At 34.5% G+C, this 13,271-nt stretch overlaps 1 protein-coding gene across 28 annotated transcripts in view; it reads right to left on the bottom strand.

Annotated features, from left to right (window-relative positions):
* Positions 1-13,271, bottom strand: part of NRXN1 (neurexin 1) — a 1,157,741-nt gene that overhangs the window by 641,818 nt on the left and 502,652 nt on the right. For all 28 annotated transcript variants that reach the window (XM_074400196.1, XM_039478496.2, XM_003922746.4 and 25 more), the window contains one exon: positions 4,017-4,400. In XM_074400196.1, the coding sequence (XP_074256297.1) occupies positions 4,017-4,400 (384 nt within the window). The remainder of the gene's footprint in view (positions 1-4,016; positions 4,401-13,271) is intronic.

Raw genomic sequence — 13,271 nt, 5'->3', positions numbered from 1 at the left:
ATAAAGTCCACTTTGAAGGCCAAAATTGGGCTGTAGAAGATAGGCCAGGGAAGTGCCTCTATTTATCAGAATAGAGGCCTCATGGTTAGGCAATACACCTAGGTAGTGATAATAAAATATGATCTTCAAAAATATGATAGTTTCTTATCATATTTTTTTCCAATTAGGTAAGAAGTTTCCCAAATGGGAGTACAATCCCAACAGTCAAAGGCTAGTGCGAGTAATCAAACTGCTGTTGCTCAAGATATAATTAAAACTTGAGTGTAAAGTTACAGTGAATTCTAGACAGAAAAATGCTTGTGGTATGATTTAAAGGATATTTGATCTTTACTTTTACATTCCTAAATTAGCCAATCATAACTCATATCTATAAAGTAACAAATACCTGAATAAAAATGTAAAAGCCATTATCATGTGCTCAGCTACTTCAGTATCATACAGATAAGAGGATGAAAGCAGTGTTCGCTTACTCCTCTTTATTTAATCTGTAAAGCTGGGCTCTATTATTGAATAATCATATTTTGGAAATCATCTTATATTCTTCTATGAAAAGTAGCTTAATTTGATTGAAAACTAAATGGGGGTGCCTCCTTTTAGAAATAGAGGTGACTGACAATGGCTCATATATATGGTGTGAAATACAATCCAGAGAAGAAAAAGTAATCAGAATAATTAGCCTTTAACTTTCCCCAAAAAGCTGCAGGACTGAAATAACACAGTAAAGCAATAAAACTTGAGTGTTCCTGAGTGTCATTTTAAATAATTCTCAATATGAAAATAACTTGTTGATAAACGACAAATGAAAGCCTAAATGATTCCTCATAATTAGAGCTAATGTTTAATTAGACAAGAAATGGAAAATGCTCAGGGTTGTAGTCTAGAGTTGCCAAATAAATGGTAAACAACATTCTGACATTTGAAGGTTATGCTATTTGGCAGCATCCTTGAACATTAGTAAAATTATTTCCTCATTTAAAACATGCAATAATTCTTTAAAAGGCTAATTCCAATATTATACTTCCCACTGGGGGAGAAAAACAGTTTCAACTTTGTCTTCTATATCTCCTTCTCCCTTGTCATTAAGTTTGATAAATTTGCTCTTCTGTATTATTCTTTGTTGCCGTCTAAAGTGTACACCTGTGCTCAGTTCTGCCGAAAGGCAGTCACATATTGTGATCAACGATGAAAATCAGACAGGCAGCCAAATTATATTGCTCTGACATCTGTCCCTCCATCTGTTAGACCTCTGATTATATCAATGCTCTTATTCTTACATATAACTGAGAATGATTTTTATATAATCAAGTCTCCACAAATTCTCAGTTTTATTAAAAATAAAGCAGAAGGGAAGGTGCTAAATTTAACTTTTATTCATTGAACATTATTTCTGTATGACTCCTTCTTATAGAATCAACACATGTAAAGCAAAATACCATCTTCTTATTTGCCTAAGTTAGCAAGTATTTTGTTCTTTCTTATAAACTCCTTTGCTCCTTAAGCAGGATAAACATCTCCTATAATACAACTGTAACATAATTTTTCCATGCTGAACTTTCTAAGTCCAAGGACTTGAACATGCTTTTTAATTACTTTGAATAATTATCTTCATAAACTACAAATTATCAATTTTTGCTCAATAATAAGAAAAAAACCTTTAAAAGTGCTCTTTAAAAAATAACTTCAGGACTTGTCAACTCTTATTTGATCAACAACAGCCTTATGTGACCAATGTGTGTCTGGAGAAGAAACTCAGTCAAAGCCCCTTCTTTTAAATTGGAAACTCAAGAGTTTCAGGCATGATGTTGAATTAACTTAACTAGAACATAATAGCTAGGAGCTGGAAAGAATCCAACTTTTGTGGAATTGAGCATGACAACCCTCACACACTTCCCTTGTTCTCAGGAGGCACCCAAATGTGAGCAAGAAAATGAATTCTGAAAAGCAGACCTCTCACAATACACCTGGGTAGTCCAGTAATAAGAACCACCCAAAAATGACCATTTTTCCTCAGTATACAGCCAACCTAGAAGCAAAGAAATCAACAGAAACTTCCAGCCTCCTATCAGATAAAAATGTATGCTGTATCCCGATGATAAAGTTTGCTATTAAATTTTCATTTACAAATCTACATATGCTTGCTGCCCCTTTTTCTAATGATTGCAATACATAAATATTTCCTCTTCGTGTTGCTGGCTCTGAAAGGTCTACAATATCTATTTTTATTTTTTGCCATATGTAGTAGCAGAATATTGCCACAAGGTGGTACACCACGCATATTTAACTGAAAGCTTCCGTAATGAACGTGTCAGTTGAGTTATAGCCGTTTCCAGCTTCACTTAACTAAGAGGCATCAGAATAACTGGCAGCTTTCTGAGTGATAAAATTAAAACAAAACCTTATATCATGCAAGTCTGCTTATCTCATATATGCCTAACCGTACTGTACCTTGCAAGCTTTGCTATATTTTTCATCATTTTGGCAATTTCCAGAAACAAAACTAAACAAACAAACTAAAATTGGAAAGCAAAATGCAAAGAGGAAATGTATAAAGAATATACTCCATACTAACTAAATGATACAGAAATAGCTAAGTTGTATTGACAATTCGCAGAAATTGAAGTTAGGTCCTATCATAAAGAGAATGAATGAATGTATTTATGTCTATGTGATAAAATAGCCATCTACTGACCCATCTAATTGCATGACACACAATAATAATAGCATCTGGTAAGCAGTTTAATACATGATTAATATATTACTACTAAATATTTATATTTTTAATATTAATCATAGAATTAATAAGTTGATGTACCTCCTTTTTAAGATAAATAACCAAAATCACATTTCAATTTTGGGTTTCACAAAATAACCCCTTTTTTCTTAGGAAGCTTTAGGCAAAATGAATTAAATTATTTCAGGAATAAAAAAAGGAAAACAATAAATATTCATAGCTTAAAAATAGATGCCAGGTACTTTTAGGCTAAATATGTAATAAAGCAATGTTATTTGTAACAGGTAAGAACAATGGAACAACTCATCAATATTTTTTCATATTGATTTTTAGTTCCATTGTTGAAAATAAGTGACAATGGGTGTAGTGACTAAAGCATTTATCTGAAACACTGGGTCGATGGAAAAATAAGCCTAGAACTATTTATTCTGCTATTTATTCCTTTAGCCTGTTCTGCAGATCAGCTAGCTGGGACAGCTATTATCCTTCAGTTTCTTTTTTCCTTTTCTTTTTTTTTTTTTCTTTTTTGAATCCTCTTTCCTTTTTCTTTTAATGGGAGAGGAAAAGAAAAACTAAATGTAGGTTTGCCTCCTATTACAAAAAGAGAGGTTGTACCTGCTCAGAACTTCAATAGGCACAGCTAAGCCTTAATAGCAAATTGGTAAATGAATCCTCTGCAATTGGTTAGGTCCCAGCTAAAGGTAAGTACTTTCTCTATTAGGGTACACTTCCAAAAACGTTGGTGCACCTTAAGTGACTGAAAGTCAGCTTACTTTTCAGAGTGGATATTGCCACTTTTGTAAGTTGACCGAAGTGAAACGAGCAGGCTAACTTAAGTCTCACCCGGTTGTATCAGGGACCCTGCAGCTCACAGCTTAGCTTGCCTCAGATGCTATTTCTTAGCGTGGGTATCAGCGCTAGAAGCCATAGGTATGTCTAATTCATGCCTCTTTTCTTGTCTAGTGTTCTGAAGTTAAAAACAGGGCAAAAGAGACAGGAGTTATTATCTGTAATACATTTTAGGCTCATACTCTAGAGGATACTAAACGTTCAAATTTATATCCCTGCATTATACTTAAGAGCGGTGTCCTTTCAGAACCAAGCTCTTTGAAACACATTAAGTGCTCATTAGTAATCCATGTGAGGTATGGCTGCTCAGCTTAAACAAACAGAATTTACTTGAGTAGAGTATACATTATGTTTCAATGGTCAGTTCAGGTTTGAGGTCAACAGTTAATATACTTTTCATCTCAGGGAGTTGGCTGTTGGGGTTTTAGAATCCTACCTCTCTCACAGGACCTGCCAAGATAGCCTGTTCCGGAACAATCACAGACATATCTGTTCCACCCATCTCTGCACATGCCATTGTTTTTGCAAGGGTTGCTAAGGCACGGTTTTGCTGTTTCCCTTGAGCAGGAGGGCTTCACTCCAGCGGTGCTTTGAACTTCAGCCATTTGCCGTATATCTTTGCTTTGGCCGTCGATGAACAAATCCCTGATGCAGCCCACGTAGCCATAGTTGAGCAGAGCAGTCCACACCTCAGTAGGGAAGACAAGGCCAGCTTTATTTTCTGGCAGGCCCCCCAGGTACAGCTCATCATCCAGGTCCAGAATCTCACTCTCACCAGGAGCAGTGTAGGGAGTACGCAATGTGTTGACAGAAATGGTACCTATTGCAAAGAGAGGAGAATACACAGGTCTTTAAAAAGCACCAATGTGTTCTAATTACCTTTCTCTCCTTCATCTGCTTAATGGTGAAGTCCTTGGAGGCAGACAATTATTACTATTCTTTCTATACCCACTTTCTGGTATTTCCCAGAGAAATTAAGAAATCTGTGGGATTAAGTAGCTTTAGAAATAAGGCAGACTAACCAAATGGTTCCATTTGAACTAGAGAATGAAAACCAAAGTGTGCAGCCAACAAATAGTGTTGGACAGCCTCTACCAGTTCAGCCAATGCATGTACACATGCAGCAAACATAAAGAAATGGTCATTCCACAGCAGTCTCTAGAAGAAAGTCAGATTCCTCTTGCTTAGTGCTTGTTTTCAAAGCTAATGTTCGTCTGCAAACTAAGGAATGATTTTATGCTCCTATTTTAACTGGTTTGATTACGCTGAGCACAATGGTTTGACCAATTACCTATATCAAAACCTAACTTCATTACTCCTAGCTGTATAAACCTACTGATTAACTTATATAGTTTTGTTTCCCTTATTGATAATATGGGCATAATAATATTATTGACTTGATAAAGTTGCTTTGAGTGTTGAATAAAATAATACTAGTAATGTTCATGGTTTATAATAAGCACTGCATAAATGTTCATTATCGTATTTCAGTAAAAGAGTCAAGTAAAATCAATTGCTCCCTTATTTTTAAACCAAACTAGTTATTTATTTAAATTAATAAGGCTTTCTTTCTCTTACTCCAAATGTTAAGGAGAAAAATCTGTTGGTTTATAAATACACAGGGCTCTAAGCCCTAAGCATGGGATAAGCAGGTATTCATCTACACAGGATCATTTGAGGATCACAGAAAAATATTAGTGGAATCTATGAAAAATAAAAGAAAGATCAAAAGCACATTCCAGATCAAAACTTCCATACATACTGTCAGATTACCAAAAATTCCACCAATATTCTATTTTCAGAAAGACCTTTGTAAAAAATGCAACTATGATACCCAGACAGAACACCACATGGACCCATAACCACATTATCCCAGATTTGTTTTTCAGCTCTAGATTATAAGGCAGGATAGGAAGAGTCTGATGAGAGAAACGGGATTAGAAAAGATCTGACAGCATGCTGAGGCATGGGCCTAGAACCCCAGGGATTTAGGGAAGGGACACCTGGAGATGGGAGCTGTGGCACAGAAGTGGAGACAAAAAGAGGAAGTGGAGGGTGGGCAGGGTGTGTGCAGGGAGATGCATTTTGGTTGCTACACAGAACACCAAAGGTCAGCCGCAAGTGAAAGCACATATCTAACTAAGGATGTAAGTCTGCGGGCACCGGCATTGTGCCCAGGAGTATTCCAAATCCCAGCAGACGGGCACCCTTGGATCTGGGCAGTGTAATGGGATCTGCCTTTGTGAAGGAGAAGGGCATGGAAGCACTGACAGAGCCTGCTCAGGTGGCCGAGTCAGTACGAGGATATTTGTCTCTCTAGACTTTCACAGAAAGAAATGGAAAAAGCCCCTAGGGAAGAAACACTCAAAGGCATTGCTGTCTTGGCCTTCCAACGAGGGAAGCAAAATCGAGATTTCCTAGGGAAGCAGGTAAAAGGGAAAAGAACAAAGCGTTCGTTTTTACTGTTCACATTTGTACAAGTGTCTAGAAGAAAACTCTCATTTAGAAATACATGGGCACCATAAAATCCTATTTAGAAAAATATAAAGAATGGCATTTTGAGGAAGTAAAATTTGTAATATTGAGAGAGAACGGGGACTCCTTTCTATTACAAATAGAATGATCATTACATGTATTTTTAAAGCATCATTTTGTACACGACACTATTCAAAATACCTAAGAAGTAAATAAACCGATGGTCCCTATTCTCCGAAGTAACTAATGTAAGGTAGAATAAGATGAGAGTGTCTATTAATGACAGAAGGAAAGGTGGATACTTTAAAAAGCACATATCATGGAAAGCAAAGTGTTACATGCAATGAACAAAGTGACATGTTCTTTTTTTTTTTTTTCCTGAGACAGTCTTGCTCTGTCACGCAAGTACATGTTTAGTTTAAAATATAAATTTCTATTTGCATTTGTCTCAGTAATAAAATTTAATTATTATTTCAAACCATTTTTGAAATGGTAAGAAATAATACCATTTCAAAAGTATTATAACAAATAACACCATTTCAAGAGTACAGTGGCAGGATCTGGCTCAATACAACCTCTGCCTCCTGGTCTAAGCAATTCTCGTGCCTCAGCCTCCCAAATAGCTGCGATTACAGGTGTATGCCACCACATCTGGCTAATTTTTGTATTTTTAGTAGAGATGGGGTTTCGTGATGTTGGCCAGGCTGGTCTCCAACTCATGGAATCAAGTAATATGCCCACTTTGGCCTTTCAAAGTGCTGAGATTACGGGCATGAGCCACAGCACCCGGCCAAAGTGACATGTTCTTAAGATAAAAGAGAGAGGGATGTTACTCTGTTTTCCAATTAGTTCAATAAGGCTTCCTAAAAGCAATAGACGTTTTGAGGATTTAACTAACTGAATATCCACTATTGAGAGGAAATGTTAGGAGACACAGGACTTAGCAAATGAACAATGACAAATTATTCCAAGAGTGTGGATATATTCAAATATACATATACATGTAATACATATGTAGGTATGTTTTCCCATATGCTCTTTTTATTCAGCTCAGAAGTGGGTAAAAGAAAAGCCCTTGGAAAGACTGAATTGCCCCTCCTCAGGGTATTATAATTCTGACACAAAGGGGATTCCTGGAGGATTCCTGAGACAAGGAAATTCAGTGGCTTCCACAACTCACTCTCTCCACCTCTTCCATGTACTTTCCATACCTTGGTGTACTGTATCTGTACTCACTCTCAGGGACAAAACTGTTGCCAGGTGGTTTAGACAATCATTCATGACAGTCGGTCTGACAGTAAGGATGGATTAAATGTGTCCCTTGATTTTTATTTACAGTGTGTTAGTGCTTGCTTTGAGTAAAGTATTGTAATAAAGTTCATGTAAGTTTTGTTATGAATGTGCTTGATGATATAGAGTAAGATTCTTACTATAACTTTTTCATTAGACTATAGTTTTTGGATCACAGTCATAAAGATCACAATTTTTAAGCATCCCACTGCACACTTACACACACACACACACACACACACACACACAGAGAGAGAAAGAGAGAGAGAGAGAGAGAGAGAGAGAGAGAGAGAGAGAGAGAGAAACAAGTGTTTAAAAGAAAAAAAATATTTAACTCCACTGCCTCTGAACCACTTTGATATTTTCTCTCTCATTATATTATTTTACTAAAACAAATGTTGGACCATCAAATGGATTTCAGCTGAAAAGGTGTAACCCACAGTACAAAAAAAAAAAAAAAAAAAAAAAAAAAAAAAAAAAGAACAGATTTAAGAGTTACTATCACGAAGAGTAAGTTTCTCCCACAGTTACTTATTGTTCCTCTGAGAAACAATTTTAGAGTTCCCATAGAAAGAACAAGCAACAAAATATGGGACAGAGAGAAAAGGAATATAGTCTTACCTTTAACTCAAATATAATCCAAGAAAGTTAAATTGCGCTCTGGATTCAAAGTTAAGGAGACACATCAGGCAAATGGATGTATCAGATACTAGCCATTGAAAAATTATGCAAGCAGCAACATAGCATGAAGAAAATAGGGCTGAAAATCAAGTACCATTTTATCCATATGCTTTACTAATCCATATGAACTTGTATTTTAGAAAATCTTTGTAAAAGAGATGGCAAATAATCAGAAAGTAAAGAACTTAATTCAAGTGGGATGGAAACGATTATTTTTATATTTTGAAAATTCATGGAGTAAAAATGGTTTGAAATAATAATTAAATTTTATTACTGAGACAAATGCAAATAGAAATTTATATTTTAGACTAAACATGTGTCCTGAAATAGACACATTTCCAGTAAGGGAATTGAATCCCAGATCTCCTTAATGATTTTTACTATGGATATGAATCAAAGGACATAGTCAGCTAGCAAAAGAGTCATCACAGAAATCGAATTAGTTTAAACCAATTTAACTCATACATATGAGCATAGTGAAATTTAAATATTAATGTTCCCATGTGCTTATTTTATTATAATTGAGTTATAAAATCAGTGGTTACAAAGAACACATCAAATTAATATTTAAACCTGGTTCGTTGATAATTGAAGACAATTGAGAAGTTGCCAAACTCTATATATCAATGGAAAATGAGAATTTTCCCAAGGCTGAGGTAAATAAATTTTATAAATACAACCTTAAGAGAAAACAAATATCTGAATATATTAACGGGTCATCTCTCTTCCAGGAACTACAAATATTTACATGGTCTTTTTTGAATAAGGTATGTTCTTTCATACCTTCTACCCCTTCTACTATATTTGAAGTTTCTGGTAAATTAACTAAATATTTTATGTAAACATTGTTAAGTTCAAGCTGTTAAAATTGGGGAAAAGTAGTTATATTTGAGAACTTATACAGATCAGTGTTTCATGCTTCACTGTTTAAGAATCCAAAGTACCCTACTATGCTATTTTACTCTCTCTCTTTTTTTTTTTTTTTTTTTTTTTTTTGCTATTTTACTTTTTAAAGGAATCGGATTGCAACTCAAAAATAAATTATTTGTGCACATACGACTTTTATAATTTTAACGTAGAAACTGTATCACATTATATTCTTATATTTAAAGGTGTGTTTTTCATGACATATGCAAAAGGTAAAAAAAAGTCGATAAGCAGACAAGATAGTATTTAAGAATATTCATAAATAAGCAATAAATTCATCTTTCTTGTAAAATTGTATGCAAAAGTTAAAAAAAGCTGTTTAAAAGAGCTCTTATTTATAAAAGTGGAAATGACTTTTACCACATACTGAGGCAGTTTTTCATTACTTATTAGTTTCCATTAAGTTTTCTATCCCATACTTACTGGCTCTTATACATCCATAAGATGAGTTTACAGGGTGAGAAGAAACATGGAGTGAAGGTGAGATTTAAAATAAGTTGATGTCAAGAGTTAAATTACTTCAAAAGTTTAAATTACAAGGAAATTAAGAGCAGAAAACATGTGCTATAGTAAGGAAGCCCTTCTCCTGGTGAGATGATCAGATGTTCTAGCTCTTCAGCCAACCAGCTGGCAAACTTAGCCAAAGGACGGATTCATTGGGCTTCAATGTGGCTCGTACGCAAAATAAAGGAACTCACTAGATGGATTCCTGAGATTCCTTTTTGAATAAACAATTTTTAAACTACTGCTTAAATGAATTGTTTAAATTAAGATCAATTTTGTCTATATATCATTCTGTTCCACCTGTCCCTATACAAAAGAATCAGATTTCAGGGTTACAAAGCTACTTGCCAGATTCCTAGTCTATTACCAAATTCAAACTCAATTAAAAAGGTACAATATAAGTAATAAAAACAGAATATAACATTGATAATAGGGTATAATGTAAAATACATGATTCTTATAAAATAATTTTTAAAAAAGAACCAAAATATTAACTGGGGATTTGGCAATAGTGTGATTATGAGTGGTTTTTAAAGTTTTTCTGTATCTTTTTAAAAACCTCTATCAGCTGTGAGGTTTATAAAGAAATAAAATTAACTGTATTTGAAAACAAAACAAAAATATCATATTAATGTTCTGCTCTCTGCTTATTACCATCTGTTTTCTGCTTACTTGATTAATCTGTGAGCTGGGAGCTTCAGGAATTAAACCACTATATTCAAACAGAAATCTTATGACAAAAACTTAAAAGTTTAATATTATCTGGTATTGGGAAGAATAAGGAGGAAAAGGCACCTCATTTACCGCAGATAGGAATGTAAATTGAAACAGCAGTTAGTAAACTAACCTGTCATTATCTTTCAAAATTAAAAATGCAATTAATCCAGTAATCCCAGTTCTCCCAATCAATCCTAGAGACACTCTGACCAATATACATAAAGATTTCATGTATGAAGGCATTATCTGTAGACTAGTTTAAAACCGTGAAGGTTTAAAAAAGTAAAAATGTAAATGTTCTTCAATAGAGAAATAACTAAATATTAGTTTGTTCAAGCTAAGGTATATATGACGTTACTACAAAGAATGGCACAGAAAAAGCTCTCTGTAAGTTTTTTGACACATAGTAATTGGTAAACTATAATCTTGATTATGGAAAATAAGCTGCATAATTATTTTATATGTGTGAACATATTTATAAAAATATTGATGCCTAGAGAAAAACCTGGGAATTTTTCAACACCAAATTATTTTAGTGGTTATCTATGAAGAACAGAGTAAATTAACGAGGGAATTGTATGGTAAAGGGAACTCTTCACTTAGGTAGTTTTTTGAATTGCCTCAACATATTCACCAAAAGTATGTATTTATATATTAAACACAAGTATTAATAAATGCACATATTTAAACACACATACACATTCATAACGATGTACAGACACATACGTATTTTAAACATGATCATACACAACGTTGGAAGGTTGTAAATATCAATCAAATAACATTCTACAGCAACTGAAATATTACTTTGCAGAAGTTTCACAGATTTCCACTCAGCTTTCCACAGTAAGGGTCACTACGGCTCAGTGTGGTCAGTTAACTGCCTATCTCCTTAGGGTGCAACTCATGCCATAGTCCAGGGGCTGCCCCTTAGCTAGGCAAGCCCAAAGAGGAGATTTGGTAGATTTACAGAGGGTGGTTTCATTTCCCAAGTTTGACTGATATTTACTAAGTTCATAACATGAGTGTATAAAATCAGAAGCCAAGTTATTAATTTCCTCTGAGAAAGTACCTATCACAGGACATGAAATACTTCCTACGTATCTCTGCCAATATGGATGCCAATAATAATCAAATGTTATTTATTCATTTATGACAAGAAGTTTACCTGTTACAGGAATGTGAATACGCATATGCACTCATCCTTCAGTATTTGTGGGGATTGGTTCCAGGACGTCCTGGAGACACCAAATCTACAGATGCTTGAGTCTCTGATATAAAATGGCTTAGTATTTACATATAATCTATGCACATCCTCCCGTATATTTTAAATCATCTCTAGATTACTTATACCTAATATAATGTAAATGATACGTTAATAGTTACACTGCCTTGTTTAAGAAACAATGACAAGATAAAAAGTCTATGTATTTTCAGGGCAGACTCAATTTTTTTCCCAATTATTTTAAATCCATAGTTGATTGAATCCACAGATATGAAACATACAAAAAATGGGGGGGCCAGACCGACTGTATATTTAACTGTTAAATTTTCTCTCCCTCCAGTCTAATCAGACTTACAACGGGAACTAAATCCTAATCAAGAGTGTTTGGGGAACATGGATTCTGAACAACAAGAATGCATGACATTATAAAATTTATAGGAATATTGGCCCGGGAAGGCTTGACACCCTTATCTCAATTCAATGACTTGCTTCCATCTCTACAGTGGGGATGAAGTTGTCAAGTTCTCTAAGCAGTATTCAGATGATTACTGCTAATATTTGCCCCTGAGAGTTTCTTTTCTTTAGATATGTTAATACATTTAAGTCCTACAAGCCCGGGGCCCAGCTCAGGTACTTCTGAAAAGCTCTGCTCTGAATCTTCGCTTATGATTTCATAATTCCCAGAAAATAAATTTGGTTACTTAGATAATCTTGAGCAAAAGAGTTCATGACATCACATTAAACAGAGAACCTGAACAATTATGCTCATATTCTAACTGTGCCTATATAAAATATACATACATATTAACAAAAACTGGAGGACAATGTACAAATATTAAAAAAAAATTGAATGTGGAGAAATAAATGGCTTTTTTTCCTATGAACTTCTTCAGAATAAATAAGCATAAACATTTTTAATAAAACTTAATATTACAATTTTAAGCAAAATTGACCCCATCTGGTCATCTGGTCAAATAACCAGCAAATTATTGGTAAGGTATTTTGGCCTTTCCATTGATAACTAGTGGTTTTTGGATATGTATATCAAACAAAATATCATAAATGTACTTAAAATTACTTCAATGTATGTAGTAGGCTACTAGGCAGAGGCATGGGAGGAACGTTTACAGTCAGAGGGCAAGTTCAAATCAAGACCTAAGCAGAGAAATTGTCTAATGGTTGTTCAAGTAGAAATGTTTAAGTGTGGTGATTCATGAATGGTATACACAGAAATCAGTGCTGGTGATAGATAGCTAGAAAGTGCTGTTCACATCAAACAGTGATTACTATAAACCTCTAATTATGTGCTCTAGAGAGAGCCTTGTGCCTTTCCCACTGTAATTTCTAGTTCTTAAACTGGAACTCTATGACTTCAATTCAAATCTCAATGGCTTCTTAGCTGTTAAATGTAGGCTTACCCATGAATAACCACTGATAAAATCTGCAGTACCCTGCTGTACTCAAGCAGACTTTGACCAAAATAATGAGTTTTCTCTTTGATTTCAATGTGTAATGATGGTTTGCAAAAATAAATAATAAATAAGACTGGCAGTTTGCTATGAAAATACTGAAGAGGGTACCCTTGACTGAGCCAAAGAGCTTAACACAAATTTAAACAATATTCGTGCCCCAAGAAAACAATCGTTAACCTCATCCTAATTGTAGCACAGTTCACACGTTAGCTAAATACCTGCAGCTTTTTTATGTTGAGATTGGGACAAGAAAAGATTCAAAGGGAAAGTCTGGAAAGAGAGAGGCGTTTAAAAACAACAACAACAAAATGTTCAGCTGTAAGTCCTGCAAAAATTGCAAAATAATGGGCCTCTTCAATCACATTTATTAACCCCAGTGACTTAGGGGTTTTGCCTTGTT

This window comes from Saimiri boliviensis, chromosome 1 (assembly GCF_048565385.1).
Source record: "Saimiri boliviensis isolate mSaiBol1 chromosome 1, mSaiBol1.pri, whole genome shotgun sequence".
Classification (NCBI taxonomy): domain Eukaryota; kingdom Metazoa; phylum Chordata; class Mammalia; order Primates; family Cebidae; genus Saimiri; species Saimiri boliviensis.
This window is presented reverse-complemented; position numbering and strand designations above follow the sequence as displayed.